Raw genomic sequence first — 19,735 nt, forward strand, 5'->3', positions numbered from 1 at the left:
TTGTTCTGCGCCCCTCATGTTCTCTCTCCCTAATTTACTTGGCTTAAATTCCATGGTTTATCACTTTAATCATATCTTCTTTTTTTCCATACTTCTTCATCTTCAACACCCTTCCTTCGCTTTACTGTATTGGTTTGGCAAAACTCTAACCCTGGTTAACTCCACTTCGGAGCCTACTCCATTCTGGTGCCCACACAGCTGACCATGGCTGGAGGAAAGTACACAACCTTCCCGACCGGTTTAACATTAATTTATGACTGCTAACCTCAAGTGGGCCTTCAATGCTGCCTGGTAATCATGGACCCATTCGCTCTCCTACTCTCCTAGTTGAATATCTCCTACCTCTCTCTCTTCAGGCCTCCCACACCTCCTCCCCCACCCTCCATCTCAGCCAATGACCTGCTGCCTATCGCAGAGGGAAAAAGCAGCCCTAGAAAGAACACTTCCTCGAGTGTTCCCTCCCCACATCTCCCCACACACCTGCATCTGTGTCCATGTCCTTTAGCTTTTCTCCTGCTCCTGCGGATGAACTGTGTGGAGGCCAACACCTGCTTGTGTCCTGGATCCCATCCTCTCTCACTTTCTCAAGGACATCTCCCCAGCAATTCCTTCTGCTCCTGCCTCATCAATTTCCCTTTCTCTACAGACATCCCCTTCCCATGTCCCAGCTCCCTCTTACAGGAAAACTCCTTGAAGGAGCTATCTATACTCACTGACAATTCCTCTCCTCTCCTAAATCTACCCCAATCAGCTTTTGATGCCCATGTGGCTAAGCCAAATGGTCATTTCTTAGTGGTCATTTTAACATGAGCTCTCAGCACCATTTGATATAATAGATCACTTCCTTCTCCTGGCATCATTTCTTCCCTTGATCTCCAGAATATCACATCCTTCTGATTTCCCTTCAAATCTTTTTGTTCTCTTCTTTTCATCTCTTTTTTTTTTGCGGTACACGGGCCTCTCACTGTTGTTGCACAGGCTCCGGACGCGCAGGCTCAGGGGCCATGGCTCACGGGCCCAGCCGCTCCGCGGCATGTGGGATCTTCCCAGACCGGGGTATGAACCCGCGTCCCCTGCATCGGCAGGCAGACTCTCAACCACTGCGCCACCAGGGAAGTCCTTCTTTTCATCTCTTTTGCTGAAGATATCTTCGTTTCCCTCTTATCTCCCACACTTATTAACATTGAATCTGTCTAAGGCTCCTCTTCTCTTCCCCTTTGTACACTCCCTTGGTGACTCATTAAAATGACGTGGCTTTAAATGCAATTCATGCATTGATAACTCTTAAATTTTATATTCTACCAAGTCCTCCATCTTGAAATCCAGATGCCTATACCCAATCCACCGCCAATATTCAATTTTCTCTTCAATGTTTCCACTTGGAAACATTGTCCAAGCCTAAACTCCTTAATCTTCTCCCTGAAACTCTATTTCCCACAGTCTTCCTTAACTCAGTTAAGGGCAACTCCATCCTTCCAGTTGCTTGGACCAAAAATCCTAGGGTTGTCCCTGACTCTTCTCTGTCTTTCACTTCCACATCCAGTGTGTAACAAAATCATGTTAGCTCTAACTTCAAAATATACCCAGAAGTTGACCGTTTCTCACCATTTGTGGCCATTCTGGTCCAAACCACCATCATCTCTCATCCAGATGACTGAAAAGCCTCCTAACTGATCTTCCTGAGTCTACCATTGCTGCTGCCATCAGCTTCCTGCATCTGGGGACCAAGTGAGGAGGAGATAGAAAGACCTGGCCTCAGGACCTGGAGTTTTTGTTTGTGTGCTTGTTTTTAATTACAAATTCAATTACTTTAATAGATACAGGGTTATCATCATTACCTATTTGTTCTTGAGTAAGCTTTAGTAGTGTGTTTCTTTCAAGGGGTTTTTCTGTTCTAACTTGTCAAATCTATTGGGATAACGTTGTCCGTAATATCCCCTTTTTATCCTTGTAATATCTGTAGCATCTGTAGAGATGTCATATCTCCCATTCCTGATATTACTAATTGGTGTTTTCTCTCTTTTTTTTTTACCTGATCAGCCTGACTAGAGGATTATCAATCTTATGGATCTCCTCAAAGAACCAGCTTTAGGTTTCACTGGGTTTTTTCTCCACATTATATTTCTTTTCCATTTTATTTATTTCTGTTCTGATCTTTATCATTTCCTGTATTCTACCAACTTTGGGTTTACTTTGATCTTCCTTTTTTAGTTTCTTAAGGGGGAAATTGAGGTCATTTCTTGAGACCTTTCTTCTTTTATAACATAGACCTTCAGCGTTACAAGTTTCTTGTGGCTGGAATTTGTGTCTGCTTTGTTCGCTGATAAAACCCTAAAGTCTAAAACAGTAATTGGAACATGGTGGGTACTAAATATTTGTCAAATTAATGAATTGATACCTCCTATCTACCCAAAGCCCTCTGAAGAGTTCCCATTTTACTCCAAATAAAACCGATTCCTACATCATCTATAAGGCCTTACACAGTCGGCCCCTCGCTGCTTCTCTGATCTCCTTTCCTGCTGTCCCTTCCCTTAGCTACACTGGTTCCTTTGTTGCCCCTCAGACAAGCTGGGCAGAATCTGAACTCATGGCCTTGACATTTACTGTTCTGCCTGGAATACTCACCTACCCCATTTGTCCTGGTAAAGAATGACTTCAAATCTCTGTGCAGAGAGCGTCTGCCATCTCTCATTCTCTTCCCCCTCTCTGCTTCCACCCCGATGAAGAAACCTGGCTGAAAAGCTGAACCCGGACACTGAGAGTTCTCATTTCCAGAGCAGCCCTGCCTGGAGTCATCACCTCAGCAGCCCCACCACCCCGTCAAAATCACGTGTCTGTTTCTGTGAGGCTGAGGACTGGATTCAGCTAAGGCGCTTTCACCCGGTGAGGCCCAGCCACTAGCAGATTGTGGATACTTTTCTTCTGAATGCAAGATTTTAATTTAAATTTTATTTTTATTCATTTTATGTATGAGGACATAACTTATCTCATTGTTGTTTTCAAATGTATGGCATAAAACTGCAAAGTATTCCTGTATGTGTTCATAACCACTCTCAATTTTGTTTGTGTTTTTACATCCGTCCTCCACCCACACCCTCCAACTAGACTTGTCCAAGGATTTCAGTCTTTCCAAAGGACAGACATGCGCACTGCTGGGCTAGGGGGCAGGCCAGTCCTCAGCTCACCCTGGCCCGGAGAATCCGCATGTACCGAGTAATATCGCATCCCAGGAGCCCTAAACGAAATTTCTTTCAAGAATCTTGGCTTCACACCCTCTGCCAGGCCTTTCTGAAGACAGGTCCTCTCCAGCCATGTTCAGTGCAGCAGCTGACAAAGGGAAAGGGAGGTGTGTTTTCCTGGAAACCCCAAACGCCTCTCCTCATCTCCTGTGAATTACCTCTGTGTTCAGGCAGCTGAGCTAGACACCTGCGAGGAAACGCGTGTGTGTTCAGTGGGGGCCTTGGAAAGAAAAGGCCCCTTTTACCCCTGGCCAGCACTGTAGGTGGTATGGCCCAGGAGGGCCCCGTGGCAGCAGCTCGGCTGCTGCAGGCAGAAGTCAGAATCCCGGTGGCAATGTTCAACTGAGCCAGAGGGAGAGCCAGAGAGCTGAGAGGCCCGTCCCTGTACAGAGAAGGGCAGAGCAAGGCCGAGGAATGTGACGTGAAATTCCTGATGGTAGTGTGGCCCTGTCCCTCCCCGTCTGTGCTTGGTAAACTCAAGTTCATCTTTCAGGGCCCATGTCAAAAATCATCCTTTTGGAAAGACTTCTCCGAAGCCCAGGCAGAGCCAATTTCTCCTCCTTCTTGCTCCCTGGAGCATGCCTCAGAGTCATGCAGGGGCTTGTCAAAATGCAGATTCTAGGGTCTGCTGTTACCCCAAGAATCTCTGGGAGTGTGGTCCTACCATCGTCATATTTAAACAGATTCCTGTTTTTTTTTTTATGCAGGGCAAGAATGATACCAAGTACAGCATCATCTCCCTTAAACCTCATAAGAACTCTGGAAGGTAGACGCTATTATTAACCATAATGTACAGATCAAGAAACTGAGGCACAGAAAGCTTAAGTAACTTGCCCACAGCCATGCAGCAAGTGGTAGAAGCAGGATTAACTAACCCAAGTAGCCTGACTCCAGAGCCTGCATTCTCGGCCCTTACACTGTGCAGGCTTCCCCCTTGCCAGGTGGTGCTATCAGTCAAGCGAAGGTCTTCTGATCTCAGGTGGCCTCAGCCGGCACTGGCTTGAAGCAGGATTTCAGCTCCCAGCCAGAGATTGAGGTCGGGCAGCAGCCGTGAGAGCACTGAATCCTAGATACCAGACCACCAGGGACCAGTGGCCAGTAACAAGGTCCTGGCCTGTCAGCTATGTAGAAATGAATTTCCACATAGAGACGGAACATAGTGAAGTAAGTAAAGTGTTCATTAGGAGGAAAAAGAGTACAGGACGTGTGGATAGACACATGGGCGGGCTCAGAGAGAGAGTTGCACACTCATGGTAGTTTGAATCACTTTTATGGGGCATTTCTTCTGTGTTTCCTTTGACCAATTATCTTGCTTTGCCTGGTTCTGAGTCCATATTTGGTCTTTCTCAGGATCCTCCCCTGTGTGCGTGCACATCTCTTAGCCAAGATGGATTCTAGCAAAGAGGACTGTGGGTAGTTGACATCACTTACTATGAGGTGGCGCCCCCTCCATTTTTGACCTCCAAGGAGCCTTTCTGTGCATGTGTAGTCAGGGAGGTCTCCTTGACTTCGAGAATGAGGAATATGTGGTCTTTTATCTCTTATCTGGGCAGGGCCTAGCCTCCTCCATCATCCTGCTTTTATGGAGTTTCTGCTATTATGGAGTTTCTGTCCACAGGGTAGAAACTGTTCAGCCTGGGGTCCGTCTATCTCCTGCCTCACTTCTACCTGGTGCCATCCTGCAGAAAGTTCTAGGAAGTACTGACATTTGGAATCACTGCCATGTTTTGTCATCCTGTCTAGAGCACAAACCTCCCAGCCATGGCATTGACTGCCATGTGTGTCGAGTGCAACACACAATGAAAAGCCCTGACATCACTGCTCTGAGAACATCATTGGCCTTGAAAAAGTCTGCTTGGCTGGCCTCTGAGTGGGAATGCTTTGGGCAGGGAGACCAGAGTAGGAACCAGAAAGGTGGTGCCCTTCAGGTGGCAGAGTAATTAAGGACAAGCATTCTGGAAGGACAGGGATGGGGTAAAGACATCAGCAAGCTCCCACCAGCTCTAGGATAAAAATAATAATTTATTGAAAAACCACAACATGGCTGACACTGGGCTAAAACTTTACAAATATTGTTTCAGGGTATTTTCACAACAACCATGTAATGAAGGTTGTAATGAATTCTTATTCCCATTCTACAGACAGAGAGCCTAAGGCTCAGAGAAGTTAAGGAAATTGGTCAAGGTCGTCAAACAAATACACCTGGGATTCAAAGCCAGGTCTGTCTAACCCAAGATCATGTACCAAGTTCCTGTTCCACCCACAATTCTGCTCGCCCACACGCATTCTCTTACTCAACAAATTTTGATGCCTGAGAGAAAAACAACAAATATTTTAAGTCTCTCCCACATATGGGCCACTTAAGTGGCTCCATTAATCTTCCTCAAGGATGACACAGGCCTGGGGCAAGAAAGCAGACTGGATGACTGGTTTCTCAGCAATGGTTCCCACTGTTTGAAAGCAGCTCAGCTAGATCACTGTGATGACAGCTGGAGGCAGAGCATGGGGAAAACCTGCAGGGGAGGGGATCCTGGAGCCTCATCAATGGAACCGGGAAGTTCCTCAGGTCCTCTCAGAAGCATAATCAGACCCAACGTCCAGGCTTAGCCACGGTTCGTGAACTCAGCAAGGTGCCCACGCGTCCTCCAGGACGGAGGGCCAGTCTGGCCTGTTCTCCACCCGTGTCACTCAGCCCTGCCGGTCCAGTTGGTGTGGTTCATAGGCACCGCTGGGCTGTGGCACCATGGCTGGCAGGGGCCAGGTTCCCTTCTCTCTCCCCAGTGCCCTGCAAGCCTCTCTCAATCTGTCTTTTCTCCCCTTCCCAGACAGGCAAGGGGACCCCTGTTTTCACCATTGCCAGTCAGAACAGCTCAAGGAAAATGCCAGATTTTGAAGGTAGACTTGCAAATAATAACAAACAAAAACAATGCCTCCTTTGTTTCCATACTGAAGGGATTGGGCCAAATTATATAGATTCCAAGAGCTCTTAAAAGAAGGAAAAAGATGTGGCTTTCCCTTCAACTCTCATGCCCGGTGGTCCCCAGAGTGACTGCTGGGGAGATTAAATAGTGAATGTGCTTGTGCTGTCGAAAGGAAAAAGATCCCTGTCCACTGGGTCTGAGCAGGTTGACCAGGGGCCTGAGCAAGACCCAGGATTCAGTTCTGAGGCCTGCTCAGCCCCCTGCTTGCGGCTCCTTAGGACGAAGTTCCATACACAGAAAAGGTGCATGACACTTCAAAATGGGATGTCAGAGAGGGCTCCGGGGATCTCTCAGGGTATGTGACTCGGGATAAGGGGCTCCTGTTACGTCTTGCTGTCGGGAGTACTCCCCTGTGTGCGTGCGTATCTCTTAGCCAAGATGGATTCTAGCAAAGAGGACTGTGGGTCGTTGACATCACTTACTATGAGGTGGCGCCCCCTCCATTTTTGACCTCCAAGGAGCCTTTCTGTGCATGTGTAGTCAGGGAGGTCTGACTACACAGGATGTCAGAGAGGGCTCCGGTGATCTCTCAGGGTAGGTGACTCGGGATAAGGGGCTCCTGTTCCGTCTTGCTGTCGGGAGTACCCAGGCTGCTCCTTATCCCATTTCTCACTCGGTGAGGTCGCCTGGCCCACACCAGCGAGGTGGTCAGGGCAGGGTGTCTTGGAAACCAAGGGGGAGACAAAGTGGGCAAGCGGAAGTTCCATGGTGTGTGGGCTTTTGTTATACAGTTGATGCTTAGGGTTTCTAGAAATAAAGCACGACGAGAGACAAGATGTGTTGGCTGGACAATAATAAGTTGGCATTTATGGGACCCATCGTCTCCTTGGGCAGCTGTGCTGAGGGAAAAGAAGGTCTTCTGGAGGAGGGACTTCAGGGACCACACACACACATACACACACACACACACACACACACACACACACGTCACATAGCCTCGGGTGGAAGGACTGAGGGTTTCCAGGAGGAAGGGAGGGCAGTGCCAGGCCAAACACACAGGCTCTGAGGTGACAGTGTTTGAGCAGTTTGTGCTCAGTGGTTCAAGTGCAGACCCTGAGACCTTGGAACCACAGCTCCACTCGGTAGTGACCATGTGCTGTGAGCCTAGAAAAGGCGCTAAGCCGTCTGTGTCTCTGCATCCTCAGTCTGTGGACGGGAGTAAAATTGACAGCAGCCACTCCACTGGAATGCAGTGAGGATTAAGGGAGACACTGCATGTGGTGTCAGCGTAGTGCTGGCACAAGGAAGAGCTCAGCGCATGTGCACCGGTGCTGCGAGGCTGGGAGAAGGGAGGGACCCGTACACTTCCACCCCAGCTGCAGCCTTCACCTCCTCTGGCCCCTTTGAGGGATTTAGTCACTTTCTTGCCAAAGGTATCTGAAGGCCATCCTGTATGACACGGCCACTTGGGAAATTTTGAACAGCAGTGTTGGGGTGTGGGTTGGTGGCAACACCATCTGATACGTTGCTATGGGAGATATTTTAAGTACCAACTCTCCCTATCCTATCGCTCCCCCTGCACAAAGGGGATCACAGTCCCTTTGAGAAATGCGTAATAGCTAAGGATCCTCTTGCCTAGACAGTGCATATCCACATATCTGTAGCATTCTGCACTTTATTTCAGGGACATCAGGTTTTGAACCCTGTTCCAGACTTGCAGACTCAAAGACCTAGAGGCATCTCTCTGCTGCCTGACTCCTTCCTCTGAAGCCACACCTACAAAACGCCAAGGGGCAGAGAGACCTACTTCTCTCAATCACATTCTGAAGTTTACTGTTCAGAAAAATGTGTCAGGTGTCACTACTGCTGTCAGAGTTGCAGCCCTGACAAGGCAGTGGGGATATGAAAGGAGCCCCATGAGCCATGTCTTCCCTGGAAACAAGAACATCCATAATAACAAGGTGGGCAGCTAACTTTTCTGGGCACTTACTACGCTCCAGACACTGTGCTAAGCTCTTCACATGCATGATCTTATTTAACCTTCCCAAGCCCCCATGATGGGGATACTGCCATGATTCCCATTTCATAGATAAGAAGCTAAGGCACAGAGAGGTTAAATAACTTGTCCAAGGTCATACAAGTCATGAGTTAAGATTTAAACCCAGTCCCAGAACCCTACTGTCAACCAGTATATTTTTGGCCACCTAGGGACATCACAGGTACCATACTCCCATCCCCTATTTTAATGTCCTGAGCATTCACCCTAATAAAAGCACCTTATACTCGAGTGGATGCCAATTCTAGACATACTGAGGCTTGATCCTGGGCCAATTTTCTCTTCAACATGAAACTGCATGGGAAGCAATGCTGAAAGAAAACAGAAGTAGAGTCACAGGTGCAGAAAACAAACGTATGGTTACCAGGGGTTGAGGGGGGTAGGGATAAAATTGGGAGATTGGGATTGACATATCACACTACTATAAATAAAATAGCTAACAAATAAGGACCAGGGAACAGCACAGGGAACTCTACTCAATACTCTGTAATGGGCTATATGGGAAAAGAATCTAAAAAAAGAGTGGATGTGTGTATATGTATGTGATTCTGTGCAGCAGAAGCCAACACAACATTGTAAATCAACTATGCTCCAATAAAAATTCTTTAACAATTTTCTCTTCACACTGAACCTGCATGGGAAGCAAGGCTGAAAGATGGAGAGAGAGGCTTGGTTTGTATATGAGTCAGGAGAGAAAATTATCTCCCTGTACTCCACCCGCAACTCAATAGTCATGGGCATCCTTGAGCCCATGATGACTGCAAAACATCCTGGGAACACCCCTGCTCAAACCACAGTGCTGCAAAAGGTGGGTACTAGCATGGGGAGGTAGGGGTACAGGCCTAATACCCTGTCCTGCTTCCCAGGAAGGGAAAGCATGCTTCCCCCAGGAAGCTCACAATGTGACCAGAGGCTTACGGACATATTGGGGCAGGACAGAAGGACTGAGTGCCTGGTCTGCTGGAAGAAGGGATGACAGTGAGCAGAAGGGAGAGGGCCACCTGCAGGAGGGCTGAGTAACCTTCCTGAGGGCGGGAGGAAGGGAGGGAGGGAGGCTGGCCTTGGCAGGAGGGGAGGCAGGCGCAGAGGAAGCAGCAAGATCAGTCCAGGCAGTGAGACAGGGCAGCCCCAGTAGACTTCCCAGGCTGCCCTCTGGGAAGCAGGCAGGAAGGTTGAGTGTATTATGCTGGCCCCGCCTCCTGAAGCTCTCTCCACAGCTGCTGGACTGGACACAAAAGCGTGAGGGACAGAGACACCATCTCTGCTGATTTGTACCCAACTCTAGTTCCAGTAGCTGAGAAGCTACATATGACAGAGAAGCTGGGGGGGCGGGGCACGTGGCTGTCTGCATTTCCCAGGTAAGTGACTATTTGTGTCAGAGCCAGAAGTGATGAGCAAGGCCTGAAGGTGGTGGGCAGGGGAGAAGGCGGGAGGCGGCTGCCCTGGGGTGGACGGGGTACCGTCTATGGAAGGAAAAAGGGGCAGGGGCTGGGAGCTGGAACAAGGCCTGTGGCCAGGCTTCTGCAAAGCATCCACGTCCACGGGTGAGGTAGGTGAGCCGGGGCCGCCCCTGGCCGGCAAGCACAGAGGAAGGTCCAGGAGAGGGCTGTGCTCTGCCCGCACCAGGGTGTCAGCGTTCCTCTTCCAGACCGGGAATATTTGTGTTGACCTGGCCAGAAAACCCCAGCCTGAGCCCTTGCCTTCCTCTCGGTCTTCTTGGTGGTCAAGAGAGCACCTTTGGCAGCTACAGGAGGAAGACAGCGGGACATATTCACTGGGAATGTGGCTGCAGACAGAGGGATTTCCCATCTGGAAAGGCAATCCCCGTCAGCTGTGAGCTAGCAGAGGGCTGTGTGCCGCCCTGAGGAGGCTCCCCTGTGGCCCAGAGGAAAGGGATGAGACACATGTTGTGTAGAAGGCGGGGTGGGGAGTGGGTGAGATGAGTGGTCTGTGAACAGCTCTCTGTGAGCATGCACGGCGTGTTGTCCCAGAGAAAGAAAGACGCCTTGGAACCTGCTTCAATCAAATCCAGCGTCCCCTTGCCATCCTGCTGGCAGACCAGTCCCTGAGCAGGCACACTGGCCTCAGTAAGTCATAGTAAGCTGGTTAGCGCTGTGTCCCCTCTACACACACACACACACACACACACACACACACACACACAGCCACTCTCTAAGAACCACTATGCTGAAAATATGTCAAACTTGGTTTCCTGCCAAGAGGTACGCCAGCTACACTCTGACGTGTTATGGGGATAGAGCAGAAGGGTCAGAGGGAGGGAGTGATCCCTGGGCTTCGGGTACCAAGGGACATGAGATGCTGAACTCCAGTCGTTACTGCACTGTGTCCTCCATTTATCTACGGCTACTGTATCCACGGAGAGAGTGAGAAGTCCTCCCCATCGCTGCCCCTCCCCTCCCTCCAGCCCACACACAGAGTAACTGGGCTTGTTGTGATCAGGCAGGAGCTGGGGGAAGGGCAGTCTGGTGAGACAGGGGCTAATATAACAGGACATGACCTTACTGTGTGAACCTTGACCACCAAACTGCGAAGATCATCGACCTAGACACCTCCCCGGAGTCCCACTGCGGTGCAGCGGAGCTAGCAGCACGAGTGACAATGGCCCAGTCACTGAGTGCCAGCCATGTGTGCAGGAGCGTCCCCCACACTATACAGTAGGGGCAGTATCTCCATCCTGCAGACGAAGAGAACCTGGCTCAGAGATGTTTGTCGACACACAGGCATACGATTTTGACTATTTGGTCAACATCTGTCGAATGAATGACTCCGTCTTGCTGAGGGATGATGGCACGCCTCCCGCCCTGAAGCGGCACGTTGGAGCCACACCAAGAGCCTATCCCTCTGAGAGGCGGTGGAAGGTGGGCGGAGGGGAGCAGCGGCTTTTGGAAAGCAAACACTCAGTGACTCATACGCCGAACCACCTCAGGCAAAGGCCTGGCCTCTCTCTCCTGTGCAGGGCAATTTGGGTCAACAGGGTCAGGGAGGAGCCCAGCGGTGAGGCCCCGTAGCCAAGGTGTCTTGGCCTAGAAAACACAAGGGGCTTTGATGCCTCAGAAAGCAGCGGCTCTCCCCACCCCAGGATGCTGCGGCTGCTCTTGGGCAGGGCCCAGCCCCGGGGCAGGGCCTCAGTGTGGAGGCCACATTGGGGAGCTAGGGCAGCCCCTTGAAGTCAGAAACCCCACGGCTGCTGTCTAGGAGCTGTGTGACCCTGGGCAGGTGAGTAATCTCTTGAAACCTCAGTTTTCTGGTCTGTAAAATGGAAAGGATACTATAATAGTAATAGCACTTATCTTAAAGGTTGCTGGGAGGATTAAAGGAAGTCATGCTTGTGAAATGCTCAGCACATTGCCGGGCTCATAACATTTGTCCAGAAAATGGAACTGCTAGTAATACTGCTCTCTGGGATTCTCAGAAGGTTCCCTCCAGAGCAAAGCAAACTCAGCCCCCGGGTCAGAAATTGCTCCTCTCCCACCTACACCCCATCCTGCCCCACTCCCCACCCCCCCACCCCCGGCCTCCACAGAGACCCTCAGTAGCCTGTCTCTCACTCCAGCAACTCCTGTAAAACTCACACAAACAATACTTATTAACCAACCCCAGCAGGCTTTCTTTGTATCTTCAAGCTAAAATAAAATCAATCAGAAAATGCAACTCAAAGCCTCCCTTGCCTCATGCCTTGCTGTCAAAACCCTAAGTCCATACTTTTCAAGTTGGGGTATGTACACCCGTGGGAGCCTATGGGGGTATGCCAGGAATACATGAGGCCATGGGATAAATACAGCACACCTGGGGAAAAGTTAAACGTTTAAACTGAAGGTAACTTAAAACACTATTTTTATGTTAAAACAGACATGACATAGAATCTACATTCTCATGAACAGTTAAGATGAAGCAATACTTCAGAGATAGTTCAAGCTGTTGGTGGGCATCCCTTTCTCCCTGGGTGCATGTGTCTACCCCGCCCAAGCAGCAGGGGGTTCTTCACTGCAAAGGCCTGAGAAGCTCCCCTTAAGCAGTGAGAGGCAGCTGGGTTTCTTCTTGGGAACACGCTGGTGTCTTCCTGACTCACCCCCATTCTCCCAGGAGCTGGTCCTTATCTTTGGAAGGGGTGGCCCACGCAGTCCAGTGCCTGGGAGGCAGTCCCAGCTGCCACCATCAAGAGATGGCAGGCTTGCACTCCCAGCAGAAATGGCAAGAGCCGGCCTGGTTTTCAGCTTCCAGACCAGGATGGCAGTTTAAGAGGTCCGAGGAGGACCAGACCTTGCTTCCTGCCCTCTCTCTTCCCCAGGCTCACAGAGAACCCACCTGGCTAGCAGTTGGTGTTTGAGCCCCTGGGAAGGGCAGGGCAGGGCACAGCTGGCACTCAACAAATGCCCCACGCTTGCCATCCTGACAACATTGTCTCCTGGGGCTTCGGGCAAGTGGGACCTCCAAAGGATTAAGGGTGACTGTGGAGTTCTCAGCAGGGCCCAGCTCCTCCTTCGCCTGTGAGGGGCAGCAATGTGGCTGGAACGGCTACCAGCTGGACACAGATCTGTAGTGAGAACTCAGTCCCCGTGGCCGTGAAGGTGATTAAGTCCATTCTTTGTGATTTTCCTTTTTGCAGGTATCTTGAGCCAAGTAAAGGTCTGTGTCGGAGAAGCAGGGATAGAAGGGCCTGCACATATGGCACAGGTGGACCCCCAGGATGGACAGGGTGAGGTATCTCCTCTCTGCAGCTATGACCCCCGGATGCGACGCATGAACTTGGGGAGTGAGGATGAGGACCGTGGACAGGCAGGAGACAAAGGGGGCACTGGTGACACTGGTCAGTGGGCCCATTCAAGGCTCAGCTCCCAAGGGACTCAGGACAAAACTGACTTGCCATGGCAGCATCCGTTCCACAAAAAGGAAGAGAAATTCTCTGACTCCTTTAGTGCAGGAGTTGTGGGGAAGAAACCTATGGCAATGCCTAGGAAGAAGGCCAGCTGGGAAAGAGACGAGTCAAAGATCACCCTGACTCAGGACTCCCCCAGAGCAAGCACAACTCCCAGTGGCCTCCCCAGCAGCTTCTCACACAAGGGGTTTGGTCAGGTGCAACCTCCTAGGGACCCATTACCTGCTGGCAATGATGGAGACTGGAGGGCAAACCTGGACACTGCTCTAGGTATCCCATCCAACTTCCCTGGTTCTGGAAGATATTTCTGTGCACAGAAAGGGGTAGACAAGTCCCCAGACAGCTCCTCTCCAGCTTGTGTCCCCAAGGCGGCGGGCAGTTGGGACCCCTCCACGCAGAAGACACATATACCAGCCCAGGGGTCGGCCACCCCAGCCAACCTGGCAGCAGAGGCGCTGGCCAAAGTGCGGAAGGGCTTTAAGGACCAGAACCCGGCGGGCGCCGGGGAGGGCGGGCAGAGGCAGGCGTGTCCCCACAAGCGCCGGTGGGGCGGGCAGGCCTTCCAGAAGCCGCCTGGCGCCAAGCCTTACACGTGCGAGCTGTGCGGGAAGGTGTACTCCCACCGGGGCACTCTCCAGCAGCACCAGCGCGTGCACTCGGGCGAACGACCCTACCGGTGCCCCTTCTGCGACAAAGCCTACACGTGGTCCTCGGACCACCGCAAGCACATCCGCACGCACACGGGCGAGAAACCCTACCCTTGCCCGGACTGCCGCAAGGCCTTCGTGCGCTCCTCCGACCTGCGCAAACACCAGCGCAACATGCACAGCAACGACAAGCCCTTCCCGTGTGCCGAGTGCGGCCTGACCTTCAACAAGCCGCTGTCGCTGCTGCGCCACCAGCGCACGCACCTGGGCGAGAAGCCCTTCCGCTGCCCCACCTGCGACCGGGAGTTCGCCGTGGCCAGTCGGATGATGGAGCACCAACGCGTGCACTCGGGCGAGAGGCCCTTCCCCTGCCCCACCTGCGGCAAGTGCTTCACCAAATCCTCCAACCTGATCGAGCATCAGACGCTGCACACGGGCCAGAGGCCCTTCAAGTGCGCTGACTGCGGCGCGGCCTTCGCGCAGCCCTCGCGCCTCGCGCGCCACCAGCGCATCCACACGGGCGAGAGGCCCTTTCCTTGCGCGCAGTGTGGCCAGGCCTTTGCGCGCTCCTCCACCCTGAAGCGGCACCAACAGATCCACTCCGGGAAGAAGGGCTTCCTCTGCGCCGAGTGCGGCAGGGCTTTCCGCATTGCCTCGGAGCTGGCCCAGCACATTCGGGTGCACAACGGGGAGAGGCCCTACCAGTGTGAGGACTGCGGCCAGGCCTTCACCAGCTCCAACCACCTCCAACGACATCGAGCCAAGCACCGCAGCTGCAAGAAGGAGCCCATCCCCTCCTCCTCGGACGAGTGAGGGCTCCATCAGCTGACTCTCAGGGAAGGTGAAGACATGGCCGACCTCGGATGCAGTGACGAAAAAAACTAGCCCATTCTGCCCTCAAAGCCATGTGCAAATACCGAGAAGGTCCGGGCTGGTCCTGTCTAGAGAAAGGTACTTTTCTGTTTTTATGTAAATAAAGGAATCCCCAGATGTGGTCTCTATGGAGGAATCTTCCAAAGCAGCAAATTATACCTGGGGGTAACTCAAACCCATCCAAATGGCTCAGCATTTCACTTTCCTAACGAAATGACTTTACCCTGGGGAATGTCTTTATGAGTCATGGCTTTGAATTAGAGAAGGCCTTTATCTTAAAGAGAGGGGCGTTTATGTCCTATATTTAGGACCCAGTTATCCTAGAAATCCAGAACAGCCTTAGCCTCTGAAAAAGAAGAAGCCCGCTTCTCTTCACAGTGGAGCTTAGTAACTGGAACTAATCTGAGTCTCACCCGCAAAATTCACAGGTGCCTCCTCTCTGGCTACCTCTTCTCCTGTTTCCACTCTGGGAGCTTCAATCACATGCTATATTTACAGAGGAATCTGCCCATTTACAAAGACATATACAAAATTTCTCCCTATGGGCTTGACCATGGTTCAGGAAGCCTTTTAGGTTCATTTAAACTTGCCAGGATCAAAGCTCCAATGTGAAGTAAATAAAATAAAGGACCCCTTGCCCAAGTGCAATCAGCTTGTTTCACCATCATTAAAAACAGGTTTGAAAACCTACGTGACTCGCAGTTATTCTCGAACAAGGTTAACTGAAATTTGCATTACTAACAGCCATTCTTAGAGATGTACTGCTACATACGTTGATTTTGTATAGTTTAAAAGTCAGTAGTTCTTAGCTCTGGACCTCAACCGGGAGGAATCCGTGACTTCACAGAGTTCCGTTGATGCACAGAGGTAAACGGCACTTCTCATCTTACCAAAGTTAAAGAAGGTACTCCACAAAAAGGTATTGTACTCTCCTTTTGAGGATATCTTTGCTATATTCCTAAAATCGCCACCCAAACCTGCCAAATCTGAATTTCAGCTGATTTGGACCCAGGGAGTGACTGCTAAATAGTGCTCTTATGCTTGACACATGGAGTCCAGAGAGAACTGCTATAGGCGTCATGCCTTGTTTGACAAAGGTAACCTTAGAGCTCTGACAGCATGCCTGCAGGTTTTGTGTGTTGACTCACTTAGATAGATCTACGTGTCCAAAAGACAGAGTTAGCCAGTTCTGGGCCTGGCTGGAGAGCCAGTTGTTGGGTTCCTAATCCATCTCCGTATTCACCAGTGACGTGACCTTGAATTCAGCTTCTGCATCTGAATTGGCAAAATAGGAAGGATAATAACGGGGTAATAAGGGTGAGCATCAGTCTCCCAGGAAAAGAGCTTTGAATTCAAAAGCATTAGATTGGTAGAAAAGTCATAAGAATCAGCCATAACCTTATGACTATGAAGAGAGCAAAGGATAGTATACTTTTTTCTGGGTAGTCAATGAAATATTTGAAAACTGAAGTTACTCTTCCTTTTCTTTGTGTTCCGTTTTTCTTAAGGTGGTTGTTAGTAGAGTTTTTCCTAATTAAAATTTTTGGTTTAGCCTGTAATTTCTTAAGGTAGTTGTTCCCCAAACCAGTTCATAGAATGGCTGTATAGAAATCACCTGGGATGTTTGTTAACCATACAAACTTGCTGAATCCTAGCCTTGAATATTGATACACGTCTGTAGTGCATCTTGCAATCTAATTTTATTTTATTATTATTTATTTTATTTATTTATTTTTGGCTGCGTTGGGTCTTTGTTGCTGCACGCGGGCTTTCTCTAGTTGCTGTGAGCGGGGACTACTCTTCGTTGTGGTGCACGGGCTTCTCATTGCAGTGGCTTCTCTTGTTGTAGAGCACTGGCTCCAGGAGCCCGGTCTTTAGGAGTTGTGGCTCGCAGGCTCTGGAGCACAGGCTCAGTAGTTGTGGTGCATGGGCTTAGTTGCTCCGCGGCATGTGGGATCTTCCCAGACCAGGGCTCGAACCCATGTCCCCTGCATTGGCAGGAGGATTCTTAACCACTGTGCCACCAGGGAAGCCCCCTTGCAATCTAATTTGTAAAGCTTCCCATGTGTTCTGGTGCACAGCTAAGTTGGGACCACTAGTATAATTAATATACTGGTGATGCTTAAATTTTATTATTTAATAAACAAATAATAGAGGAATAAGAAGTGGGCAATGTGGATGAGATCACAATAGAACTAGACTTAAAATAGGCACAAACTACTGGAACATCTCCTGAGTTGGATATGGTAGACTCAAACTAGCAAGCAAGTTTTGAAGTGTCCCATAAGTTCATTTCTGCAGATGAGATGCAGCATCTAGGTATGGCTTCCAGGTGGTTATACTTTTGGAGAGAGAGAGTGAGTTAATAGGCCAACTAGTTTAGCTTGTGCTGGGTACGTTTGGAGCTGTGTACTGTGTTTCTGGAATATAAGGGTGTATAATGTACTGAATATTATATAATATGCTGAAGAGAACTTCATTAATCTTTCAGTGCTTATTACATAAAGAAGTCACAGTTTTTTAAAGGAAAATTGTCCCAAACAGTTTTCTCACTACATCAACTGCAAGCGTCATGCTGAGTAGGTATTGCGGGGGGTGGGGGGGGGAGCAATCCTGTTGCCATAGTCACAGGGCCATTCCATGGTGCACGTAGAAGGCAGCAACACATGGAGTGGCCAGCAGAGAAATCAACCAGCTGCAGGCTGGCTTGACACACATTCTGCCCAATAGTCTGTCCTTCCAAATTAGAGGCAGTTGAATCCTCTATTTGAAGAAGAATCAATGCTAGAATACTGGTTATTCTGGCTCAGATTGTTGCCTGCAAGCGATGCTGAGCTACTTTTCTGGTTTTCTATACACCCACTGTACCTCAAATCTTACTTCCCTAGTATGTAATTTAAAATCAGAGCAGGGCCCTCATTGTGATAGAAGAAATTTAACATTTCTCTCTGGACTAGTGCTGTTTCCACGGTTTAGTTTGCCAGAGTTAATTTGGATATGCCCAGTAAAACTGTTCATTTGTAAGTTTTCACTTAATAAAAATTCTCCTAATGTATTCACCAGAGTCTACAGTCACCATGATCCACATCCTTTGGATAAGAGTTGGCACTTACAGTGCCAGGAACTGTTTTAAGTGTTTCTCATGTATTAACTGTTTCATTTTTAAAGTAAGCCTTTCTATTCTATTCTGTTTTTAAGAAGAAATCAAGAGACATTCTATTTTTTTTCTATGTATTTTTTTAACATCTTTATTGGAGTATAATTGCTTTACAATGGTGTGTTAGTTTCTGCTGTATAACAAAGTGAATCAGCTATATATATACATATATCCGCATATCCCCTCCCTCTTGAACCTCCCTCCCACCCTCCCTATCCCACCCCTCTAGGTGGACACAAAGCACCAAGCTGATCTCCCTGTGCTATGTGGATGCTTCCCACTAGCTATCTATTTTACATTTGGTAGTGTGTATATGTCAATGCTACTCTCTCACTTTGTCCCAGCTTACCCTTCCCCTGCACTGTGACCTCAGGTCCATTCTCTATGTCTGCATCTTTATTCCTGTCCTGCCCCTAGGTTCATTAGAACCATTATTTTTTAGATTCCACATATATGTGTTAGCATACGGTATTTGTTTTTCTCTTTTGACTTACTTCACTCTGTATGACAGACTCTAGGTCCATCCACCTCACTACAAATAACTCAGTTTCCTTTCTTTTTATGGATGAGTAATATTCCATTGTATACATGTGCCACATCTTCTTTATCCATTCATCTATCGATGGATATTTAGGTTGCTTCCATGTCCTGGCTATTGTAAATAGTGCTGCAATGAACATTGCGGTACAAGAGACATTCTATTTTTAAGATGCAGAAATCAAGAGACAAGTTATATTGCCCAAGATATCGTAGCTAGAAAGTAGCATAATAATGATTTGACATCCTGGCTCCAGAGACTGTGTTCTTAACCACAGAGCTAACTGCTTCTGTTTGGTACAGAGGAATACCCTGAAATTCTTGATAACATGCGTTTTCAAAATGGATGATAATAAATTCAAGGGAAGATAAAGGTTGAAACACAGCACAGCAGAAACCACGGTGTGACTCTAGGAAGGAGACCTGTGAATTACTTAAGAATAGGTCTGGGAGACCCTGGGTTGGCAGCTGTTAATCATTAATTCCTTTGAAAAGCTGTCAGTAACCTGGTCAGAGGGAAGGAATTGAATCTAAAGGGACGATGGTTCCCTGAAGACCTACCCATTACTTCATCTCACTGAGGAAAGAAACATTCTGTGCCTATGCTGGACACAGAAAAATACAGCAGCAATGAATCTTGGCACTCAGCACTTACACAACATTTTATAAACCAAATGCACGCACACTGAACAGCTATAGTACCCCCAATATGAACACAATAGATCACCCAGGAGTTCCAAGTAGGCCTTAAAAAATCTTACTTGGAAGGAAATTTTGTGTAAAGCATCAATTTAATTGCTAAAATACTCAAGCAGGTGTCATTGCTAGGCTCAGAACTAGACTATGAACTACAGACTCAATTACCCATGAAAATATTGCCAGAGATAGAATGACTCAATGTTTCATCAAAAGAGAAAAAGACATCTTTTTAAAGTTGAGAGGGAAGCTCATTTTTTTGTTTGTTTTTTTTGTTTTTTAAACATCTTTATTGGGGTATAATTTCTTTACAATGGTGTGTTAGTTTCTGCTTTATAACAAAGTGAATTAGTTATACATATACATATGTTCCCATATGTCTTCCCTCTTGCGTCTCCCTCCCTCCCACTCTCCCTATCCCACCCCTCCAGGCTGTCACAAAGCACCGAGCTAATATCCCTGTGCCTTGCGGCTGGGAAGCTCATTTTTTATATCAATTGCCCTCTTTCCATTCTGTATAAAACCATGCCAGTATAATTAAAATTTTTCCACTATGGCTGGATAATATTTTAAAATCTCCCTTTTCCTTGTTTTCTCCTCAGTCAAATTGGCTCAGAGTTTCACTGACTCATCTCAGGAGTGTCAGGCTGTTAGCAGATTGGCTCAATGAGTGAATGGAGTGTCTATAAAATATAACCTATGATTAAGATTT

At 48.7% G+C, this 19,735-nt stretch overlaps 1 protein-coding gene across 2 annotated transcripts in view; it reads left to right on the forward strand.

Moving 5' to 3' along the window:
• The first annotated feature begins 9,595 nt into the window (after nt 1-9,595).
• The window catches only part of ZNF648 (zinc finger protein 648), a 239,900-nt gene continuing 229,760 nt past the window's right edge, over nt 9,596-19,735 (forward strand). The window contains exons 1-3 of one of the 2 annotated variants that reach the window (XM_089910346.1): nt 9,596-10,585; nt 10,770-11,453; nt 12,844-15,552. In XM_089910346.1, the coding sequence (XP_089766472.1) occupies nt 12,903-14,573 (1,671 nt within the window). In that variant the 5' untranslated portion in view covers nt 9,596-10,585; nt 10,770-11,453; nt 12,844-12,902 and the 3' untranslated portion in view covers nt 14,574-15,552. Of the gene's footprint in view, nt 11,454-12,843; nt 15,553-19,735 lie in introns of both variants that reach the window. The other variant, XM_089910350.1, reaches the window with a different exon arrangement.

This window comes from Delphinapterus leucas, chromosome 1 (genome assembly GCF_059928025.1).
Source record: "Delphinapterus leucas isolate spDelLeu-1000000601 "Yukka" chromosome 1, BTC_Dleu_Yukka2, whole genome shotgun sequence".
Taxonomy (NCBI): domain Eukaryota; kingdom Metazoa; phylum Chordata; class Mammalia; order Artiodactyla; family Monodontidae; genus Delphinapterus; species Delphinapterus leucas.